Source organism: Danio aesculapii, chromosome 14 (genome assembly GCF_903798145.1).
Source record: "Danio aesculapii chromosome 14, fDanAes4.1, whole genome shotgun sequence".
In the NCBI taxonomy this organism is placed as follows: Eukaryota; Metazoa; Chordata; class Actinopteri; order Cypriniformes; family Danionidae; genus Danio; species Danio aesculapii.
In genome coordinates this window covers 14,861,870-14,886,749 of record NC_079448.1, presented here as the reverse complement: position 1 = coordinate 14,886,749, position 24,880 = coordinate 14,861,870, and the positions used below count along the sequence as shown (strand labels likewise).

At 35.3% G+C, this 24,880-nt stretch overlaps 2 protein-coding genes across 2 annotated transcripts; one reads left to right on the top strand and one right to left on the bottom strand.

Moving 5' to 3' along the window:
- Positions 1–10,786: 10,786 nt before the first annotated feature.
- Positions 10,787–15,677, bottom strand: si:dkey-27i16.2 (regulator of cell cycle RGCC-like). The gene is made up of 5 exons (XM_056472312.1): positions 15,579–15,677; positions 15,281–15,421; positions 13,835–13,912; positions 13,057–13,119; positions 10,787–11,176 (listed from the first exon to the last, which is right to left on the bottom strand). Exons 1-5 carry the CDS (start codon positions 15,598–15,600, stop codon positions 11,169–11,171), a joined length of 312 nt encoding a protein of 103 aa, XP_056328287.1. The 5' UTR covers positions 15,601–15,677; the 3' UTR covers positions 10,787–11,168.
- A 1,845-nt stretch (positions 15,678–17,522) lies between these two features.
- On the top strand, positions 17,523–24,856 carry pcdh20 (protocadherin 20). Its single transcript, XM_056472214.1, has 2 exons — positions 17,523–17,779; positions 18,623–24,856. Exons 1-2 carry the CDS (start codon positions 17,759–17,761, stop codon positions 21,101–21,103), a joined length of 2,502 nt encoding a protein of 833 aa, XP_056328189.1. The 5' UTR covers positions 17,523–17,758; the 3' UTR covers positions 21,104–24,856.
- Positions 24,857–24,880: the final 24 nt, after the last annotated feature.

Here is a 24,880-nt window from a genome sequence, read left to right as displayed (position 1 = left end):
GCTTTAGTGCATTTAGGGATGCATATTTTACTCAGTAAGTATTGAATATAACAACTTATGTATATATTAATCCAAAATCAAACAAAAAGTGCTCAGGGGTAGCTTAAATAATGTGTTGGTGCTTTTTGGGTGAGAGATTCACTAGAATAGTACCTGGTTATTACCCTGTTCATGAAATGACTGATAAGTACAAATCATATATCTGTGGAGCAGAACTGTAAATAACATATACATTAGAATAAACAGCAAAAATCTGTCTAAGGTAACTCGAAATTCTTGAAATGTTTCCACATTTTTCAAGTGCCTTGGACTGATTTTTGCTGTTTATTCTTATGTATATATTTTTTACAGTTCTGCTCCACAGATATATGATTTGTACTTATCATAGTAATTTCATGAACAGGGCAATAACCAGGTACTATCCCTTAACCTTTCTCTGAAACTAACTGTAACCAACACAGTTACCTATACAATCCACTAAATTCTTATGTGCACATGCGTATTGTAAGTAAACATGAAATTCACATAAAAATAAAAAAGGTACACAAATAAAGTCAAATAAAATAAAGTGCATTTTTTTATTTATATGTTTTATTTTTTGTCAATTAGATGGCGGTAATACAGATATACTAGATCAACAACAGAAAACAACGATTGTCAGTACAGAACATGCTTAAGGGGGATATGAATATGTTGATTTAATGCCTTTTTGATGTTTTTAATATATATGTATACTCACCGGCCACTTTATTACTTACACCTGTCCAACTGCTCGTTAACACAAATTTCTAATCAGCCAATCACATGGCAGTAACTCAATGCATTTAAGCATTTGGACAATTGTCAAGACGATCTGCTGCAGTTCAAACTGAGCATCAGAATGGGGAAGAAAGGTGATATAAGTGACTTTGAACGTGGCATAGTTGTTGGTGCCAGACAGGCTGGTCTGAGTATTTCAGAAACTGCTGATCTACTGGGATTTTCACGCACAATAATCTTTAGGGTTTACAGAGAATGTTCCGAAAAAGAGAAAATATCCAGTGAGTGGCAGTTCTGTGGGCGCAAATGCTTTGTTGATGTCAAAGGAGAATGGCCAGACTGGTTCGAGCTGAGAGAAACCAAAATTGGAAAACAGAAGATTGGAAAATTGTTGCCTGGTCTGATGAGTCTCGATTTCTGCTGTGACATTCAGATGGTAGGGTCAGAATTTGTCATCATCAACATGAAAGCATGGATTCATCCTGCCTTCTATCAACGTTTCAGGCTGGTGGTGGTGGTGTAATGGTGTGGAGGATATTTTCTTGGCACAGTTTGGACCCATTAGTACCAATTGAGCATTGTGTCAATGCCACAGCCTGCCTGAGTATTGTTGCTAACCATGTCCATCCCTTTATGACCACAGTGTACCCATGATGGCTTCTTCCAGCAGGTTAACACGCCATGTCATAGAGCGTGAATGAACTCAGATTGTTTTCTTGAACATGACAATGAGTTCACTGTATTCAAATGGTCTTCACAGTCACCAGACCTCTATTCAATAGAGCACCTTTGGGATGTGGTGGAATTGAATTCGCATCATGGATGTGCAGCCAACAAATCTGCAGCAACTGCGTGATGCTATCATGTCAATGTGGACCATAATCTCTGAGGAATATTTCCAGTACCTTGTTGAATCTATGCCATGAAGGATTAAGGCAGTTCTGAAGGCAAAAGGGGGTCCAACCCAATACTAGTGAGGTGTACCTAATAAAGTGAGCCGGTGAGTGTATATATTAGTGTAAATAATTGTGTGATGTTCAACACTGGAGTAGCAATACAGAAAAACATAAATCTTACCATTCGAAACATTTTTGAATGGTAGTATATATAATCTAAAAGGAAACACGAAGGCATATAAGTACACAAGGCTGATATTTTTCAGTTCTAAAGTCTACACAAATGATAAACTTTCATGCTTCCTGTTCTTCCAGTTTCAGACAACCTGATTTGTAGAAGTGTGATTAAACGTTTGCGGATACTGATCTCTGTTCTCAGAGTAGCACTTTTGTTTTTAATGTGTTGACAAATCATAACTTCATGCTCATTTGACTGTCTGTGTAGCTGTGTGAAGTTGTGTGCACTACATTCCAGAAGGAAAAATGAGTTTGTACTGTATTGTAATAACACATTTCACACAGCTTCTATGAGGGCAAAGGCTTGTTTTTGGTCTAGGACTACTGTGTTTTATCTCATCATTTTGTTGCATAAGAAGCATTTGTAGCGTAGTGTGGCCCTGTCTTAATGCAATCAATGTTCCGTACACAGTGCAGCTATCTGGGGTGCACTTCAGCAAAGCTTTGCATCAAACATACATCTGTTTCGGTGAGGTGGGGGTGGAAAAAAATTATTTTCTAACATCAAGTTTTTGTTTTGTTTCTAGTCCATATATTTCAGAATTTCTTGAATCAAGAAGCATTGTTGCAACCCAAGCTCGTTTTGATAATGTACCCCTATATACATTTCTGGAGAGTGTTCAAATACAACCCAGGAGCTATGTTTTTTGCAGTTTTTTGTTTTTTTGTGAATCCATCAGAGGCCGATGTGTACGCTTTTTGAGATGTCAAATTTCTCTCATGAGTGGCATTCGCGCCTGCTGTTCTCAGGTGAATCCACTAGAAGCCGCTGTCGACTGACTGACTGACTGACTGACTAAGACCCGATTCACATGGGGCTTCAGCGTCAACGTTTGACATGGGGCGTGTCTGAAGTTGGGGCTGGCGCGATCGTCATAGCAGCATCAGCCAATGAAATTAGTCTGCAAACAACTACTGTCTGAGCTGGTGTATTTGCATAAAGTGTTCTGATTTGCTGACGCATCCGTTGGCACTTGAAAAGTTTAGAAATTCCCAACTCCTGCAGCAAGCAGAGGTTTCTGATGCGGCGCAGACGGATCCACACTCTCAGAAATAAAGGTACGTGACCTGTCACTGGGGTGGTATATTTTCAAAAGGTACAAATTTGTACCTAAAAGGTCCATATTAATACCTCAAGGGTACATATTAGTACAAAAGTACAAAAGTGTTTCATTTTTTTGGTACAATACAAATGTTGTTTTTGCTTGTTTTGTGCTGTTTGTTTTTTGTTCAACTTTCTGTCTATAAAATATTTTTTTTGAGCTGAAACAACACAATTCTTGAGGGTTTTTTGGGATAACCTAATTGTTTTATGTTCAATCAACTTAAAACTGTAAAAAAAAAAACATTAAGTTAGCTTAATCAATTTGCATTGGGAGAACATGGAGGGATTTTTCACAATATACACTGTAATAGAAATGCTGGGTTTCACACAATCGATTTGTGTTGGGACAACATGAAGGAATTAAGTTAACTTGTTAGTTTATACAAATGTAAGTGGATTGAACATAAAACAATTAGGTTGTTGCAAAAGAACTCAAGAATTGTGTTGTTTCAGCTCCTTTTAAACAAGTAGTTTGAACAAACAGCATAAAGCACATTTACCTTCAATGTTTATTTGAAATTCAAAAAAGGAGGACAACAGTTTGTCTGTTTGCATATCAATAGAAGGGGACATTGTCACTACATTTGAGAGCCTATTCATACTGAAATTGACAGCAATCTCGATGTATATTCATACTGTATAAGGGATGCATGGCTTCAACTGGGACACACACACTATACCATAAATCTTTGTATCTTCATGCCTGGAACATGTAACCAATATATAAATAAATTAGAATAACATAAATTATCTGATGTCCAATTTTGGAATGGGAGAATGTTTGTAAATACACAAAGAAAAAGAAAAGAAAAAACCCTTGATCATCTGAGTCACTGAAAAAAGACACATCAAGAATTGTTTGCTTCTCAATGATGGTGACTCAGTTCATGCTGCACTGATGCTGGGAGAATCATACAGCACATGTCTGTGACTGTATGGAAATGTTTCATCATCATTGCATATGCTGATTCTTGATGTCTGTGTATTTTTTGTGCCTCAGATGTGCACAGTGTTTTCAAAACCTGACCAATGACCAATGACCTGAATCACTGATTAAAAAAGATCAGCACATCAAACTTTTAAATAACCCAGCAGAATTAACAAAAAGCTTCTAGGTTTTCTTACCATAGCAACTGTCACATAATTTAGCGCTTCTTAAAACAGTGACCCCAAGTAAAGCACTGCAGCTCTTTAAAAGGCGGATTCTGATTGGCTGTCAATGTAAAGAAATAAATAAATAACAAGGACAGCTTAAAATAAAGGGTAACCCAAATTTCTTACTTACAAAGCTTCAATCAAAAACACTTGAACTTTCTTGAATTTAATTTCATTCATTCATTCCCACCAAACACAATTTTGTTCAAATGACGTCTTTTAGACATTTCTTTTGGACAATTAGACGTTGAAATGATTTCCCCTAAGGGTGCAGAGTGAAGGTTTTTATGACGCCTTTTTGTTATACAACATTCAAATCGCTGACTACATAAGATCAGCACATCAAACTTTTAAATAACCCAGCAGCATTAACAAAATGCTTCTAGGTTTTCTTGCCATAGCAACTGTCACAGAAGTTAGCGAATCTTAAAACAGTGACCCCAAAAAAGCAACTATGCTTCACTCCAATGGTGATTCTGAAAACTTGTATTTTCAACATAACAGCTAAAGCATTTCATTCTTAATAAATGCAATGTGGGACATTTAAAGACATCTGACAGTAATTAAGTCCAGCAGGTTAGTAGTAAGTGAAGCTGCTGATGCTGTTGAATTGTTTATTGATCCTCTGCTGAGATTTTGAGAAAAATCAAATAATAAAGTTCACTCTGCACCTTTAGGGGAAGTCATTTCAACGTATAATTGTCCAAAAGAAATGTCTAAACGATGTTATTTGAACACAATTGAGTTTAGTGGGAATGAATGAATGAATGAATGAATAAATGAATAAAATTAAATTCAAGAAAGTTTAAGTGTTTTTGATTGAAGCTTTATTATTGGGGTTACTCTTTATTTTAAGCTGTCCTTGTTATTTACTTATTTATTTATTTACATTGACAGCCAATCAGAATCTGCCTTTTAAAGAGCTGCAGTGACAAAACTGCTTCTTCTGAGACATAACGTTGTTGATGCTAATTTAGGTATCATATTTGTAGCTATCCTCATTGGTGGGAATAAGCCTGAAATGTACATTATATTGCTTAAACACTTTTAACTGTTGCATAAAAAATAAATGGAATGGTTTCTAATTTTGCTTTGAACCTAACTAGTATTTTTGCTGTCACATTTCTTTTTCACCAGCTGTCTTATCATTTCCTCAGTTAACACACACCAAATCAGTTATCAGTTAAAGAAAGCAAGCAAAAGAGAGAGATAGAGAGACCAAAAAATTCTCATGGCCCTTACACATACATTCACATAATATTTTTGACATTCAGGTCAGTTTGGACAAGAGTGTTTTAGCACAAGCCTTATAGGTCCCTCAAGGAATGACACAAACTGAACCCTCTTTCATCAGACCAACATTAACAAAAACAACCTGAAAGCAAATAAATTCATCCATCACACTAGCAAGAATTACATGTTTTAGTTCGATAAGGACACTAAAGGAGTCTAAAGCGCTGCATGTAAAATGCCACTTCTAATAGTTTATTTTTGAATACTTCAGCTAGTGACTGCATAATCACATGCCGGGTGTATTTATTTTAATAATAAGCATTCTCAAGCGTCTGGAGCAGCGTTTATGTCAGCATTCCTCCGCAAACCACACAAGACTTTAGGTCAGAGACTCCGAGCTTCCTCTTTCCATGAACACTGCTGCCCAGTTTCCACTGAGACTATATGAGAAGTACTGCTTTCACTCATGCTTTGTTGCATAACGTCTAACATCTGCTCCATTATGTAAGATATGATAGTAAGTCGGCTAAAAATAAAATCAAATAAATGAAGTACCTAATGGAAACAGGGAAAGGAGCAATTTTTTTATTTTTGCTAAACATATTTCGAAACTTAAATGGAGAGTCCCTGGTCCTCGTGTTGTTTCAAATCTGTATTTTATTTTTATTTTTTAGTGGTGAACAAAACATACAGGTTTGGAAGGGCATAAGAGTAATAGAAAGTAAATTATGACCACATTTTTGTTGTAATCTATACCTTTAAGTTACTTCAAATGCTTGAAGAAAGCAAGTATAACATGAAACTAGTTCTTATATTTTTAAAATACACATGAAGTCAAAACTGAGTGTCACAGTGGTGCAGTGGATAGCACAATCGCTTCACAGCAAGAACGTTCGAGCCCTGGCTGGGTCAGTTGGCATTTCTGTGTTTAGTTTCCTCTGGGTGCTCAGGTTTCCCCCACAAGTCCAAAGACATGCGGTACAGGTGAATTGAATAAACTAAATTGGCCATATGTGTGTGAATGCAAGAGTGTATGAGTGTTTCCCAGTGTTGGGTTGCAGCTGGATGGGCATCCACTGCGTAAAACATATGCTGAAGAAGTTGGCGGTTCATTTCACTGTGGCAACCCCTGATTAATAAAGGGACTACGCTGAAAAGAAAATGAATGAATGAAGTCAAAAGTAACCATATTGGTTTTGTTAGCCTACATTGCTAGTTTTATTACGTCTGTCCGAGGTATTGGGCATGGTCAACATACTTAACCATGCCCCTCCAACTGTGAGTTTTGACAGCATTATGACAACAAGCATAAATGGTGAGGGAGTGTCTGGAAGGTTGTAATACCTCTTCCCAAACTCTTTTCCGATCTTTCTAAATGAAATGCCTAATTTAATACATCTAATCAGCTCACAGTAGAAAAAAACAAGCCACACCCACTGCTTAATATTCCATCATATGAACTGTGTCACAATACAAAAGAAAAAATGTTGTAGCTTCCGGTTTATATGTACTTTGAAGGCATATTATGCTGTTTTCTCTGCTGTTACTTGGTTGGGAATCATAGGAGTTATCCTCTTTTTTTTACATCCTATGAGAAATCATGTTCATGGCTGAGGTAAAGTATTCATTCATTCATTTGGCTTAGTCCCTTATTTATTAGGGGTCACCACAGCAGAATGAACCACCTATTCTATTCTATTCCTATCCCTATAACATATTCCTACTTATGTTTTATGCAGCGGATGCCCTTCCAGCTGCAACCCAGTACTGGGAAACACCCAAACACTCTCACATTCACACATGCACTCATACACTGCCAATTTAGTTCATCCAATTCACCTGTACCGCATGTATTTGAACTGTGGGGGAAACCGGATCACCCGGAGGAAAACCACCTGAAAATAGGAAGAAAATACAAACATAGAAATGCCAACTGAAGCCCGGACTTCAACCAGGGACCTTCCTGCTGTAAGGTGACAGTGCTAACCACTGAGCTACAGTGCCACCATGAGCTTAAGCATTTAATATCATATAGTATGAAGCCAATTAGGGCTGGAAGCCATCAAAATGAGATTGCTAAACAAAAGATGAGTGTGACTTGACACAAAAGCAGCAAAGCTTTTATTGTGCCACAGTAAACCACTCAGAAGTGTGTTCTTATGTTCATGATCATATGGAGAAGAAGCTGAGCTGTTTTATCATACTAAATACATTTTAAGTTTCAGTTATAATCTTTCTCTAAAAAAGATGAAATGCATGAAATATTAAAGTCTTTTGTGTTTTGCTGTTTTCTTTAAAACCAAACAGAATATTGAGGGTGTGTGACATGATTAGCATGGGAACACTGGAACACAGTGTCACTAGTTTAAATAGCTTTTTTCTCTAGATTTGAACATGCTTCTAAACATTTGGGATAGTGATCATGTAAATAATTTATATAAAGTATTTATATTAGTGGTGGGCCGTTATCAGTGTTAACTTGCTCTGTTAACGCGAGACTCTTATAGCACGATAAAAAAGAAAAAACCGCGATACAAAATATTTTAAAAACAATAGTTTACTTCAATAATGTCAATAATATATGCCTACTCTACGTTAATTCCATTTCTGTTTAGTTCAGTTATGAGTTTAGTCAGATTAAGGTAATCAAATTTGCTGTTTGGAGCTTATGTAGGTCTACAGTTCAAAACTCATGTTTAACTGAATAAACAGTTAGTAATCACAAGTACATCTTACTGAACACAATTTATTTTCATCACCAATTATCATAGTAGAACAGTTTCTCAAGCAGTTTGTGATGCATTTCGGAAACAGGAGATGAGCCCCTGGTCTAATGCGCCACCTGGCTTGAGAAACCCGTTCTCAAAGACTTATTATTTGGGTAGCACACATATTCGGAATGCCTTCGGCAGAATTCAAATGAGCCATTTTAATTTAGGTTAATCTAGATTTTAAAAAATGTATCTATGCCCACCTATAATATATATATATATATATATATATATAGAGAGAGAGAGAGAGAGAGAGAGAGAGAGAGAGAGAGAGAGAGAGAGAGAGAGAGAGAGAGAGAGAGAGCAAAAACATTAGGCGTGGCCAAAACAACGGTTTGGAACATTCTTTAAAAGAAAGAACGCACCAGTGAGCTCAGCAACACCAAAAGACCCAGAAGACCACAGAAAACAACGGTACTGGATGACCAAAGAATTCTTTCCCTGGTAAAGAAAACACCCTTCACAACAGTTGGCCAGATCAAGAATACTTTCCAGGTGGTAGGTGTATGTGTGTCAGAGTGAACATTTATGAGAAGACTACACCAGAGTGAATACAGAGGGTTTACCACAACAACCTCAAAAACAGGAAGGCCAGATTAGAGTTCTAAAAAAGACTTGACAGTGCTGGAACAACCTCCTATGGACAGATGATATCAAGATCAACTTGTACCAGGAAGAGAAGAGTATGGAGAAATAAAGGAACTACTCATGATCCTTAGCAGTGAAGCATTGTGGTAGTAGTGACATGGCGTGGGCATGTATGACTGTCAGTGGAACTGGTTCTCTTGTATTTATTGATGATGTGACTGCTGACAAAAGCAGCAGGATGAATTCTGAAGTGTTTCAGGCAATATTTTCTGCTCATATTAAGCACAATACTTCAGAACTCATTGGACGGCACTTCACAGTGCAGATGGAGAATGACCCAAGGCATACTGCTAAAGCAACCAAAGAGTTTTTGAAGGGAAAGAAGTGGAATGTTATGCAATGGCCAAGTCAATCACCTGACCTGAATCCGATTGAGCATGCATTTCACTTGCTGAGGACAAAACTGAAGGGAAAATGCCCCAAGAACAACTGAAGACAGTTGCAGTAGCATCACCAGACCTGGCAGAGCATCACCAGGGATGAAACTGTAATTCCTACAGCGTTCACCTGATTTGGATTTAAATACCCTCAAATTAAAGCTGACAGTCTGCAGTAAAAACATATATTGTTTGTTTAATTTCTAATGCATTGTGTACAGAGCCAAAAATGTTATAATATATATTTATATATATATATATATAATTTTTTATTTTTTATTTTTTTTATTTTTTAATAAACAACTGTGGTGCTGATATTTCATAGCGACATGGACAGAAGATCTTGTTATTCAATTACATACACATTCTTAAGAGCAAGCACAGAAATAAAAGAAATAGAATGACAAAGTTATAGAGCATACTTAAGAAAGTTCCAGAAAGTGGATCATATATTTGTGTATTTTAATTTAAGAAAAAATGACACATACAGTATTGTGCCATTAAGGGAAACTCAAATAATCAGGGCCCATGTAAAACAACAACCAGTGGAAGGTGAGGCTTGTGACAAAACCACAAACAAGAAAAAAAATGCTTTGTTTCATTGCACTGCAACTGTCAACTTCCTCTTTCATCAGATGTAGACATTTTCTAGAGTTCCTTTCTGTACAGAGCTGCTTTCACAAAGAACAAAATAGCAACGGTAAACATAAACTACAACCAGATTTAAGATGCATGGTAATGAAATAAGCTCCTGCTGAAGCGATAAAATTCAGAAACAAACCCTTAACATCTCGCAATCCATGTCTAGGTCATTATTTCATTGTACAGTTAAATGAAAACACACACATACATATGTATACTGTATAGTGGGTTTTCATGTTTTAAGGAAACTTTCTATGGTCATAAGAATTGTATACTATACAGATGGAATATTCTGTCCTCTTACCCCTGCCCTACTCCAAATCCAAACCACAGAAAGATTCTGCAGTTTTATATTTTCTAAATTCTACATTCTGTATGATTTGTGAACCAAAAAAGTTACCAGTATTACTGCACAGTACTTATGGGGTCATTTGGGACACACATGTTTAAATAGCATATTATTATACATTTGTGTTATTGTTTGTTTTAATAATAGTTCAATATTTTTCCCTTTTATTCATTCATTCATTTTCTTTTTGGCTTAGTCCCTTTATTAATCCGGGGTCGCCACAGCGGAAAAAAACACCAACTTATCCAGCTCATGTTTTACGCAGCGGATGCCCTTCTGGTCACAACTCATAACTAGGAATTATTCCCTTTTATTATATTAAAAATAATAGTGCACAAAAAGTGGTTCACTGGCTCATAATCTTAGGCTAGGAAAAGTGTTAGGTGTTAAGTGTTATTAAGTTAGCCCCACGCCATGTGTGTGTGTGTGTGTGTGTGTGTGCGTGTGTGTGTGTGTGTGTGTGTGTGTGTGTGCGTGCGTGCGTGTGTGCGTGCGTGTGTGTGTGTTATAATGAAGCCATTATCTAAATAGAACTATTATTAACAATGTGTACACGGCTATGCCTCATTTACAAAAATGAATATATTTTTCATGCAAAAATAAGCATATACACATTTGAATAAAAAAAGATTTATTTACAAATTATTTACAAGTTAGATGACACATTATGATAAACATATAATTTGTACAATCTTTGTAGAAAAAAAGTGGTGAAATAAACTATTTAACAAGCAATAACTTAAAATAATTTGTGTTTTCTATATAAAACAATATTAGTTATGTAATCAAAATAAAACGTGAGAAATGTCTTCGAAAACAGTCTTGACAAATTACAAAAGACTCTGTTAGCTCTATTTCCGCAGGGACTGTTGGCACCTTTAAAACGTGTTTTTCTTCAGCTTTATTTCCTTGTGTTGAAGCAGAGAGTGCGGTTTGTTAAATGCCAGCTCTTCAGGTGCTCAGCAGCTCCTCTCTGATCACGTGTGTCCTGCCATCTCACATCTCTGTCAGACAGATAAGATAGTGACAGCTCGGGTCAGGGGAGTGAGGTATCATAGATTTGCAGTCTGGGGAGTTATGATTCATGACTGTCACTCCACTCATAGCTGAACATGCTGGGAGTAATCTACAGTATGTTAAACTATTGGCCTTTTGTTAGTAATACAGTGACAGGCACATTAACATTACCGCTGTGATAGATATTTACTTGGATTTGTCAAGAATGATGTAATAAAACAAAGGTTTTCAGCATCACATGATCTTTTAGAAATTATTTTCTCCATTGGTGCCCATTATTAATATCATTATCAATGGAATTGAATAATCTATTAATAATAAAAGTTTTTATTATCATCAATGTTTTTGATTTGATTCATTTTTTTATTTATAACAATATAATTCACTCCCAAAGGAACTATTCAAACACAAATACGTATCATCCTAATCAATGAAACGTATTCATATCTGTGTAAATTCATAAATAACAATTAATTTTAACCAGGTCAAAAGGGAGCAGGATGAATCACACGCTTAACAATGTTAAAAGCTGTTTTTATGATTAAAGTACGCATGAAAACAAAACTAACCATATTCATTTTGTAAGCTCACATTTCTAGTTTTGTGGTGAACAAATCATTGGGATTATCATTGGGAAAAACAAAACCATTGTTTGTCCTTATAATCTAAAATTAAAATCTGAAAATGCACTTAGATTACATTCGTCTGAGGTATTGGGCGTGGTTAACACACTTAACCACGCCCCTCCATCTGTCAGTTTTGACAACACTATGACAACAAACAGAAATAGTGAGGGGTCTGTTAGGTTGTAATAACTCTCCTCAAACCCTTTTCCTTATCTTTCTGAATGAATTGTCGATACATCCAATCAGCTTGCAGAAAAAAACGCCCACTGTTTTCTTATTTACTATAGGAATTACATCACAATGCGGAAAAAAAGGGTCACAGCTTCCGGTTCATGCATATTTTAATATATTTACCTCATACCTCATACTACCTCCCTTTATAATATTAATACACTGTCATTTTGGACTGTCATTCGCTTTGGATAAAAGCGTCTGCTAAATGTAAATGTAAATTTTATCATATTATCATGTTTATAAGCCTTTTTCACTATATATTGTTTTACATTATACTGTGTTTTGCATCTGCACAACTCTGGTTTGCACTCCTTGCCATGCTTAAGTGTAATTGTATCGTTTACATTTTTTTAACTTATACAGTATTTTTAGATTGCATTATATATCTAATTGTATTTGTTGTAATTTCTTGTTAAAATTCTACTTTTTGTACTAATACTACATGTTATTATATGTATCTGAGAGTAAAGCAATTTCGATTCTCTGTATGTCCTGTACATGTGGTTGAATTGACAATTCAGTGACTTTGACTTGACTTTGATTCATGGAAACTGGCATTTCATCAAGATCCTCAGATAAACAGAAGTTCATGTGACACTGAAGACTGGAATAACAGCTGCTGATAATTCAGTTTTGCTATCAAATGAAACAAATGCACATTTAAAATGTATTAAAATAATATATTTAAAAGAATCTTTTAAATTGTAATAATATTCCACAATATTGTTGCTTTATTTGTATATTTAATCAAATGAATGCAGGATTGTTAAGAATCAGATACATTAATTAGCTCAAACCTCCAAAAGCTAATGGAGATTTTAGGTTTTGTTTATTCTGTGAGCGTGCCATTCTTTTGGCTTTGCCTTCTTTAATGTTTGGATATTGATGAATAAAACATGGTCAGTGTGCTGATTCTACAGTACAAATATTTGTATGCCAGACTATGCTTTCTAGTTGCATTTTGCAGTTTAATATAAAAGCTACCAACCAGCAAACTGTTTTTATACCTGCAAGCTCTTTATCCAGGTTTTCAATGAAGCTCTGTAGGTCACTGGTGTCCCCAAGCCTCGCTGTAAAGAGCAAAGATAGAGAGAGAAAAAGAAGACGTTCACACACTGGAATGCTTCAGACTCAGAGGAAATGCTGCAAAGTGCAGTGGCATTTCCTGTAGAAAATTCCACCCAGAAACAAAGACGACTCACCCGTGAATTTACACGAGGCAAAGCAATAGAAGGCAAATTTACAATGTAAATTGTTACATTTTCAAATATGTATACAGTAAATATAAATATAAACGCATAAAAACCGTAGAAATATATTAGATAGCTAGATAGAGAGATAGATATTTACTGTAACTACTAAGGTCTAGTTCTCGGTTCAACCCATTTCAGTTGCAGACTTAAAAACTAACAGTATATTTACAGTAGCTTCATGCTACAAGTAAGCTCAAATTATTGTAGAACACATGCATATACAACATCTCGTACTAAATAACTGATTGAACATTTATTTTATTTATTTTTTGCATCTTTTTTTAATCTCCACTGGTTTAAACTGACTCACCATCTAATCACATTATCCTAATTCTAACACACCAGCAAACCAGCTTTTAATGCATTCTGTGGCAAAATAAGGAGCATCAAACAGCACAATCTACAAAGACTACAATAAGATGTGCAGAAATAGCTCACAGGGGTTAGAGTCATGCATGAAATAGGGAAAAAAAACATTAAAGCTTGTTTAGCAAATGTGATGGCTATCTGCTGGGAGTTGTTATGTTAATACCTTTTGATCCTGTGGTGCTTACAGTGTTGAGCTCCTCTTGACTGGCGTTCAAACTGTTTACCAGCGATGCCTCGCTACCTGAAAAGACACAAAAGGTTTAATGTGTGCCTCATACATGTGAATGCGATTGTACAAGGTGGCTGAGGCTCACAAAGCTATTGATATCAGAATAATAATACATTTTTTGATCAAAGGCTAACTAATATATTAATTATTCCACATAATCAATTTAAGGTTGCAAAGATCAAAATGAATTACATAAGCAAAGCTCTAAACTTGTCTGTGAGTCAGGTCAGATTGAAATGTCCTTGATAGGCGCAAAGAGACAAAACTGCTAAAAAAAAAAAAAGCAAAATCTGACCATCAATATACAGTAGAGAACATTTAAAGTGAATCAAAACTTTTCTTCAAAGCTGTCCTAAAACTATTGAACAACACTCGTTCTTGTCTCAGAACACTTTATATATATATATATATATATATATATATATATATATATATATATATATATATATATGAAGAGTTCAGATGCAAAAACCTCTAAGTGCCATCTGAAATTTCCACCGAAAATGAACATTTTTGTCAGCCTCCTTTGTTTATGTTGAGATATTATACTTTATAGACCAGGAAACTGACTTATTATTTGCCATAAAACTGATTTACTGAAAATACACACAAGAGCCTGATAGCTCGATGAAAAATATTCAATTTAGAGGAAAATTTCAGATGGCATTTTGAGGGTTTTGCATCTAAACTCATCAAATATATATATATATATATATATATAATGAGTTTATTATGAGAAAGATGGTTTTATTATGAGCTTTATGGTTTATTATGGTTATACTCTAATTTATGGTTAGTTTATACTAACTAATTATATTTAGGCATTCAAGTTATAAAGTATTTTGTCCACATTTGTCCTCCACTGATAATGGAGAAATTTTATGAAAACATAATGAAAACTAAAATATTAAGAGAACTTTATATTTTAAGGTATATAAATCTATAGGATAGTGGAAAAACCGGAGTTGTCCATCCCTGCTTAAAGGGATAGTTTTATTTAAAATTGACTCACCCTCAAAAGATTTTAAACTTTAATGATTTTCCTTTTTCTGTTTAACACAGGAGGTATTCTGAAGAAAGCTGAAAACATTGACTTCCACAGTTGAAAAAACCTGGAAGTCAATGGTTGCTGGTTTTCAGCTTTTTCCCTCTCAAAATATCATATTTTGTGTTCAACAAAAGAAACAGGTTTAGTACAAGTGAAGGGTAAGCTAATGATGACAGCATTTTCTTTCTTTTTTTAAGCACAATAAATGCTTGTTACAGTATAGAACAAAATACAACAAATTAATCGCAGAGATTTTAATATTGAGTATTCGTTGTTGGCATTCAGTGGGAATTCAGGTGTTTAATTTAAAAAAAAGTTCAACATGTACTTACAATAGTCTGAATCGTCTCCATCACTCAGTCCTGTGTGTCTCTTCATATTTCTCAGCACATGGTCAGAGGTCTGAGCTTCGCTTAACTCCTTCACAACATCATTAAACTCCTGCAGTAAGTCGCCCAGTTCCAAATCCAGCTCTAAAACAATTTATTTCAGCTTTAACAACTTAATCTCTATCTGTCCTATATAGATATTTCAATTTTAAACTATTTATTATGTCTTCATTCATCTACTGCATTCAAATAGTTTTAATTAAAATACATTTTGTAAGATGTGATTAATTCTAAAGCTTACCTGAACTATTTGGTGTAGACATCCTGTGGTTTTCTGTGAATAGTGCTCTGAACTAATTCTCAAATTAGCACGATGGGTTCTTTTACATCTTTATACACACTCCACCCAGCACATACTACGTCAACCAATCAGAACAAGGTTTGGTCTCCGTGGTAACAGTGAAGTCTGGTGTGGGCAAAATTTCCCCTGCCGCCTACACATGACATCATATGCGCGACGACAAAAAGAAAAATCCGACCGCTCACCCAGTTTAACGGAGTGAACTTTTTTAAATGTACTATCAACTATTTAAATGCGAATTACCTTGTTCTATGTTTTGTATGAATTATTTGTCCCATAATAATTCACAGAAAAAACGAACTTAGTACAAGAGTGTAAATCTCACAACAATTATGAACAAATAAAACAATTAAGAATGAGAGAAATTTTCTTAGTTATACAAAGTATAAACAGATGTCAGGGGTAAAATAAATAAATAGGTAAGATAATAATAATTGTAATAAATTATTATAATCAAATCAAATTTACATAATGCTTCATGTGTTTTTATTTTTTTATTTATTGCTTTTGTGTTTCTAATGTTACATAGTGTAGTACCATATTGTTAAATCTCTTTTATTAAATGTTCACAATTTGGCTTAGCTTTGGCCCATTTCTTGACATGAATATGATATTTTCTAAGTAATATTATTAGCTGGATAAGAAAATAAGTTGTATTTTTTAAATAAATTCCCTCTTGTACTAAAGCAAATATGACATCATATAATACAATTTGTCTTTATTTCAAAAACCAAATGTCCTTAAAATAAAGTAAACATCAATCCAAAATAATCTTGAGTATACTCATTGAAAAAACAGATGAGTAACAGATTCTTTAACAATGCCACAAAAATCGCAAGAGTTTTCTCTATCCTAACCATTCAAATAATTATTTTAGGGATAAAATCTGTGTAAAATTCTTACTTTATTACTTATAAAAAAATCTTTGTCAATACTTTCTTCCACTCAATGTTTCCAAATTTAGATGACCAGCTGAAGATGGTATATGATTTTTTAAATTACATTTCTAATCTATTACTACATTTATCTTTATCATTGTTAAGATCACCAATAAATTTAACATCATCACTTGTCTTTGGCTGTTGGTCCACATTGTACACAGAATTACGCAACAGTGATACAAATTTACTTGGTACAGCATTAAAAATAACAGCATGGTCTTTTGGTTTTTCAGGAACAAATTTTTTTTAAGGAATTGCGAGTATGACAAAAGCAATCCATGTTCATAAAGTAATTGACAGACTGTAAATATTCCTGTCATACCATGATCGAACAGAAATAAACGTTTTGTCAGATCACCAATGTTTGCTTACCATTTTATTATAACAACATCTGTAGCAAGGCTATTTCCATTTTTTATTTTTTATTGATTGATTTATTTATTTGTATTGTTTTCTACTATATTGTCAACAAATGTGTTTTCAAAAGCGGCGGGCACCATTTTATTTTAAGGGCTTTTCTTGTATAGTATTGCACTTTTGTAACCAAAAATATAGACCAATTTTTTGTAGATTTGCATTTTCAGTAGTTCAAGTTCTACACTAAAAAGAAAAAAGACGATAATAATTAAACTTTTTAACGTACACAACATTAATTAAAACTAAAATATGGTTGTAATAGGGTCATCAAAAATCTGTTATGTAATATCACTTTCACACTCAGGATGGCGACTCTTAAACATGAGCCAAATGACACCGTTAACATGCTATAATATGCCACTGTTTTTTATTTTGAAATTCATAGTTTCAGTAGGCTACACTTTTGTTCAGACGTGCAAAACTGAACCTCAGTTGAAAAGCAAGCCATACTATATAATCTCTTTTATTATAATTGAGTGTGTATAGTATTATTGCATTAGACGGCTTAGTGTTGAAAGGGATAAACTACCTTAGCGCGACCCGTCTGTCTTTGAATAGCACTTAACCAGAAAACATCCCGTCAGACCAGTATTTTTCCCTTTCTACCAACGTATGAACAATCGTGAGTTAATCTTCAGTCGTTCACCTGCAACACAGGTAAGGTTTCCGCCCCGACACATTTCGTGCGAGTGAGTGAGAGTTACTCATGCTCCCAGAGATCAACATGTTCTTGAAGAATGGACTGCTCAGCACCACCACATAATGAATTGGAATACACTACAGGTTAGTAAATATAAATATCCTTATATCACTTATTTTCACACTGAACACCAAGTCGTGGCTTTACACAGAGGTAAAAGTCCACAGCAGTCTGTCTGCAGTCTGTTCCATTAGTTAATGTTTGCTAATGTATTTACTAACATGGACAAGCGATGAACATTGCATTTAACACAGTATCAATCTTTGTAAATGTTAATGAATAGAAAAAAGTTCATTGTTGTTAGTTGTTGTATTAACTAATGATAGCAAGCCTGAATTTGGATTTTATAATGCATTAGTAAATGTGGCACTACGGTTAATAAATGCTGTGCAAGTCTTCCTCATTAGTTTATGTTTGTAAATACAATTACAACTAATAAAACCTTATTCATAAAGTGTTTGTGCCCTGAATTCATAATCTAAGTGTGTCAGGTGGCACATTTTAATTTATTTATTTTTATTTGGTGGACAGACAAATACAAACTAGACTACAAACTACTAAACTGCTAATTAAACTACTGTATACCACTAAATTTTATACATTTACAAATTATAACAAACAATATAAAAATAGTATTCCTATTGTAAAAAAAAAAAAAAAGCTAAATAAAAAATTATATATATTTTTAGTTTTGTTCAGTTCAGTTTTGCAGACATTTGCAAGCTTGCTTTAGATTATTCTAAAGTTACATTTCTGGGTGCTGGAACATGTAGGACTACATTTCAGCATGTGCAACAACACAGAGGAGAACAAAAAAACACAGACTGGTGGTTAAGGATTACATGCTTATCTCCTGAGTCTGGCTATACTTTCATATGGAAAGAATTGTGTCTGCCAAGTAGTAAGTCTCTTCTCTTGTTTTGTAGTGGGTGCTTCTCTTGGCATGTGCTGGGCAAATTCATAGCCTTGCACTGCGTTTCAGCGTCCTGGAGGAGCAAGAAGCAGGCCTTAAAATCGGAACTCTAAGTACACACTACTCATCTCCATACCGGCTTCTCAATGAAAGATACATCAGGGTGGATGAGATAACAGGGGATCTGTTCACTAAAGATCGCCTTGATAGAGAAACTTTCTGTCCATCACATCAGGATGGAGAATGTACTTTTTTAAATACTGCAGTCGTGAGCCTTAATTTGGAAGTAGTTCCGATAGTAATTGTTGTGGATGATATTAATGACAATGCTCCTGTTTTTGAGAGGAATGAAATTCCTCTACGCATACCTGAAGATGCGCCAATTGGGACAGCTTTCCTGCTGGACGACCAAGCCCAGGATAAGGACACTGCAAATAATGGCTTGATACATTATCATTTAGAGGGATCTGGTGGATTTTTTGGCATCAGACAAGAGGGGTATGAACTCGAGCTCATAGTACAAAAGGAACTAGACCGGGAAACTGTGGATAACTACTTCTTGGTTCTTGTAGCAGTAGACGCAGGTTCAATGCCTCTCAGTGCTACTGCTAATCTCAGTGTAACAGTAACCGATGTTGATGACAACTGTCCAGAATTTGATGATGATAGCCCCATCACAGCCATTGTGCCAGGATTAGGAATCAAGGGCACTGCGGTGGCTCAGCTTAAAGCAACAGACAAAGACCTGGGCCAAAATGCCCAGATCACATTCTCCTTCAGCCGTCAGATCTCAGACAGAGCCAAAACACTCTTTTACATGGACAGACACACAGGCCTGATCAGCTTAGCAGTTGACGTGCACATTGACAGTCCTGAGGAGCACATGCTGAAAGTTTTTGCGAATGGTCCACTTTGCCCCCCCGCACAAGCTCAGGTAACTGTATACATTCAGCCCGTGGTGAGCTCTGAGCCGACCATAAAGATCAGGTTTGTCACAGAGCATAAAAACCAAGTAATCATGTTACAAGAGAACGAACCCCCCACCGTCTTGGCCCTCTTGGAGTTGGAAGACACCTCTAGTGAAAAAGGTACTCTGTCCTTAGAAACAGACAGCATGCCATTTTCTTTGAAACAGCAAGCAGGCAGCTATTTGCTTTCAACATCAAAAGCTCTAGATTTTGAGCTGTGCAGCGAGTATGATGTTACAGTTGTTATTTCTGATCCTCATGGCGCACGCCTACATGGAAGGGAAGTGATCAAAGTGGTGGTTCAAGATCTGAATGATAATGCCCCAAAGTTTGAACAAACACGTTATGAAACAGACATCAAGGAGAACAACAAGCCTGGAGAGTTTCTGCTGAAGGTACAGGCTAGCGATGCAGATGGCCATCAGTTTGGCAAAGTAGGGTATAAGATTACAAATAGGAGTCCTTTCAGAATTCAGGAAGAGACAGGTGTGATATTGGTCACGGAGTCTTTGGACAGAGAACAGCAGGGGACATACGTCCTGACTGTTCTTGCTCAGGATGGTGGCAATCCTTCTCAGGAGGCCTTTGCTATTGTGTTCGTAAATGTACTGGATATGAACGACAATCCACCAGCCTTTCCAACACCACATTTCTATTTTTTCGTGTCTGAGAGCCTTCCGCATCTTTCTCAAGTTGGTAAAGTCACAGTAAGTGATGTTGATGACGGAGACAATGGAAGAATAGTGGATGTGCGTATATTAAATGACAAGGTCCCTTTCGTCATAGACATGGCACAAGGGATGCTCCGCAGTACTGGCGAAGTCGACCGCGAGAAACAAGATCGCTATGAGCTTCTGGTTGTCGCTGTAGATGGCGGCAGTCCAGTGCTCTCCACTACTGTGAAAATGACTGTTTTTGTTGAGGACATCAATGATAATCAACCACAGGTCCTTCTTCCTAGCAGCAACCTCTCCTGTCTGACCATATCTCCAGCTACCCAGGCAGGAAGCATGATAACAAAGATCTACGCCATTGACGAGGACTCAGGAATGAATTCAGATATCACTTATCAAATTATTGCAAGCGAACCGGCTCTCCAAAGCCCCTTTCAGATTGACCAGCACTCAGGAAACATCACCCTGGTCCAGCATCTGCGCGGTGAAGACTACGGCATGCACCACCTTTTCATAGTCGTTCGCGATGGAGGAAAACCAGACCCGCTGCAGACCACCATATGGGTTAATCTGCTAGTCAATGAGACTTTGGAAAAATGTCACGTTAAAGCCGTCCCAGAATACTCTCCACAGACACTGCCTACTTCAATGCCGCTTTCTGTCAGAGGCTCCAGATGTGAATCAAATTCATGGCTCATTTTTCTTTGTGGCCTGGCCCTGATGGTCATGTCTGTTTTTATTCTTCTGGTGTCTGTAGTGGTATTTATAAAACGCAAAAAGACAAGAAGGAAAATAGAAAAAAAGGATGTTTGGGAAAGTAAAAATATCTGTGAACTTAAACCTTTAAACTAATGCAAAGGCCTTACAGATATACTGGTGAAATATTTTGCAAGTATGGCAGGAGTAAAAATATATATTTTTTTCTTTGAAATAGTATTCTTTGGCTAGTATTATAAGTACATAATATATTGCTGTAGTATTACTATGATCTACTGTCAAGTCTATTAGTGCTTTTGCCAAGATTATGTGTCTTTAAATTTAAAATAAACTTGCAATAAATACATTCTTTAAGATATAATAGAAAAAGATGACGTGTCAGCTGATTTACCATGAAAGTTTTACAGAAACAAAAGCTGTTTTATAATTTTTTTATCCTTGTGAACCACTCTTTTATATTGAACTTTAGATAAAACCAACAGCAGATCTTATTGTGCAAATATTCATCAGACTATGAACCAAAAGTAAATTAACGCTGGTTGGTGTTAATTAAATAAAAGAAGAAGTAAAGATTACAAAGATGCAGACATAAGCCTCTGTGATCCTCAAGGATCTTCAACTGAAGAGAATGAACACTTTTCAAGCAATCCCTTATGGTTAAAAGCATCTTCATTTCTGAAGCTCTTCGCAATGTAGATTGTACAACATAGATTGGGCTTTACAAGGATGAACAGCAAATAATAAAAAGATTTTTTCATTGTGGAACATATTCAATAGATCAGACAGGCAGCAGAACATAGTATAGAATGCTGGTACTATATAGTTCTTGTTAGTTCAGTTTAGAGGCAAGAATCACGTCTTAAGCAGTTAAAGTTTGAGTATGCAAAATTATGGCAAATTAATCCCGAAAATTACCCCAACAAGGGGCGAGATAAAAGATGATTAGACATTAATAAAGATTGCTCCATATTTTTACATTTCTGTACAGAGATCTCACGTTTTGATCTGTTGTTCTCATGCAATAACGTAATGCGATTTCGCAGATCAGAGTTCACCAAATTTGAACTTTTTAACACAGCCACATGCAAAACTTGTCGCACAAGCTTGCATTTCTGGTCTGTCTCATTCTCCTGAGAAAAGTGCAGAAAATGTTTCAAGTTTTCTCTCATTTCAACTCTTTTTTCACCACATTCAGAAGAGTTGGAGACAAAAATATGTGCAAGGAATGAGGAAATGGCAAACGATTGTGTGTTGAATGAAGTTTATTTGCAAAAGAATGTGGATGAGAGATAAACTCCTTCCTGTTGGCTCAGGTCCATTAAACAATATTAACGGATACAATTTTTTGTTTTAAGAATAGTAAATCTTTAAAAGAAACTTTAAATTGAACGAACCTTTAAAATATGTTTAAAAATGCTTTAGCGGTCTTAAATTGTTAGTTCATGTTAAATAATATAGTGACTTTGTGTTAATGGGATGGTTCTACCAGAAATGAAAATTCTGTAAAAATTATTTACACACCCTTCACTTGTTCAAAAACTTTTAGGGATTCTTCTGTTGAAAACAAAAGAAAATACTTTGAGAAAAATGCCAGTTACTTTTATAGTAGTTTTTTCCTACTATGTAACTTGATGGGTCCCACCAAAGAGCATTCTTCTAAACATCTTCTTTTGTGTTCAACAGAACATAAAAACTCATAAAGGTTTACCAGGCGAAGGAAAGTAAATGAGGTATTTTTCCTTTTTGGGTATTTTCCCTTTAAATATGGAAATGTAGGGTAAAGTGTTATCATGACATTTTTTACCACAAGAAGTCTCAAATGTTGCTATAATAATACTGTGAAAAGCATACATGCTTCAACCTGTTTAGGCAGGTCTGTTTAGTACAGGTTGAAGGGGAGGGCACTTCCTGAATAGTAAAGGATAAATGAGAATTTAATCTTGTAAGAAATCACTGTCATGAAGCTTCATGGGTGATTTCTTACAAGAAATGTTTTTTTTACATTTAGCAAGATGATTTCCAGATTAATTTATTTAACTGTTTTACATTTTAAACATTCCTGCTTTATCTCACATCCCACAGATCTGTTTCATTTCCTACATATTTTTGAAACTTTTACTGTCAGTCTGTTGTATAATGTGGAAAATACTATTACTAACGCTATTAATCTTGCACCATTAAACAGTTATTTAATTTTCAGAGTCAACAGAAATGTTTTTACCAAAGGGGGTCACACTTTTTTTTGATATTCCGTTTGTTGAATTTAAGTGTTAGTGTAAGTTGACATGTACTTGCAAAGTTTCTTATAGTCAGTTAAAGTGTCTTGCAGGAGCAGTGTTAACAGATATTAAGCAGACAGTCTACTAATACTCAAATGGAGCATGAAAATAAAGTGTTACCACCAAAAGTTCTGTAGGAGTACAAGAAGATTAATGATATCAGTTGTCTGAATCATGCTGAATGACAATTTAGCCTTCTGTAAACATGGTTTATGCAGAGCTGCTGCTTCTGAGTAAGAACCCTGGAGTTGGGCATTGGGGCTGGGTTCAAATGGATTCATGTCAATGTATGTATTAATGTCAATGTATGTATATTGTCAATCACACTATATTTTATATAATTATAAAACAATCCTTTTTTTATTTCAGATTTATTAAACTTGACAAAATAATCCAGAGTTGTGCAGAACCAACCAAAATATAGTATAGGTTAATCTTTCTTAAGCTTTCCGAAGCTTTTTAGTCAAGAGCAATGAATAATTTCCTCTTTTTAACAGCAGCAATAAAGATATATTAGCTTTAGACAGATACAATACACTCACATGGATAAAATATACACATGTGATTTTTGGCATTTTCAGACAGCATGCAAGTACTAAACTCATATTTAGTTGCTAAGATGTGAAAAATACATTTAGGGGTTCCTTAAATACCTTCTTTTAATTTTTTTAACATAATAATGACAAAGCTGCTTATATTTGTATTCATTTCTCTTTTGATCTTTGTACTATATTTTATCTGCTCCGTGTCCAGGCTTTTGTGTTCCTAACCTACATAAACTGAAACCTGCACTCAGTTTTCATTATTATTACTGTTATCTTATCATTATGCTGAGGTCATATTCAGAGTATGAGTTACTTTGGCATTCACTTTCAGCATTGAAAATACAACCAAGTCACATGGGAAACTCATTTGTGAAATCAGTACCAAATCAGGCGTTTTTTGCCAGTAAGCCTGGAATTGTGGCATTTTTATATGCAAATGTAGATAATATGATAGAATGAACAGGTCCTTGGGTGGCCCAGTGGCACAGTGGGTAGCGCTGTCGCCTCACAGCAAAAAAGTCGCAGGTTCGAGCCGCGGCTGGGTCAGTTGGCATTTCTGTGTAGAGTTTGCATGTTCTCCACGTGGGTTTCCTCCAGGTGCTCTGGTTTCCCCAAAGTCCAAAGACATGTGCTATAGGTGAATTGCTAAATTGTCCATAGTGTATGTTTGTGAATGGGAGTGTATGGGTGTTTCCCAATGATGGGTTGCAGCTGGAAGGGCATCCACTGCGTAAAATGTGCTGGATAAGTTAAGACCACAGTGCAAAACCTACCCTATATAACGTTAGAGAAAAATATTAAATATTTCTTATAAAAAAAAAAAACATAGGATTTAGTTTAAATTTTGTAGTTTGTTTTTCGTTTGCAACACGTCATTTTAATTGAATGCACAATTTACACTATTATGTATAATGTTCACTATTTGTGTCTTTCTTTTAAACCTTTTTAACTTGTTTTAAACAGATTTTTAATTTGTTTTATTTCTTATATGTTTCTTTTATTCTTGTTTATGTAAAGCACTTGAATTACCATTTTGTATGAATAAAATTGCCTTGCCTAAGTTGCCTTGCCTATATAATCTTTCTATT

What these genes read in the sequence shown, in the direction of transcription:
- si:dkey-27i16.2 (XM_056472312.1), bottom strand. Translation starts at nt 15,600, where the DNA reads ATGTCTACACCAAATAGTTCAG. An exon ending in GTCTACACCAAATAGTTCAG is followed by an intron (nt 15,422 to 15,578) that starts GTAAGCTTTAGA and finishes AAATTGTTTTAG; the next exon opens with AGCTGGATTTGGAACTGGGC. An exon ending in TGGAGACGATTCAGACTATT is followed by an intron (nt 13,913 to 15,280) that starts GTAAGTACATGT and finishes GTGTCTTTTCAG; the next exon opens with GTAGCGAGGCATCGCTGGTA.
- pcdh20 (XM_056472214.1), top strand. Translation starts at nt 17,759, where the DNA reads ATGAATTGGAATACACTACAG. An exon ending in TGAATTGGAATACACTACAG is followed by an intron (nt 17,780 to 18,622) that starts GTTAGTAAATAT and finishes CTTGTTTTGTAG; the next exon opens with TGGGTGCTTCTCTTGGCATG.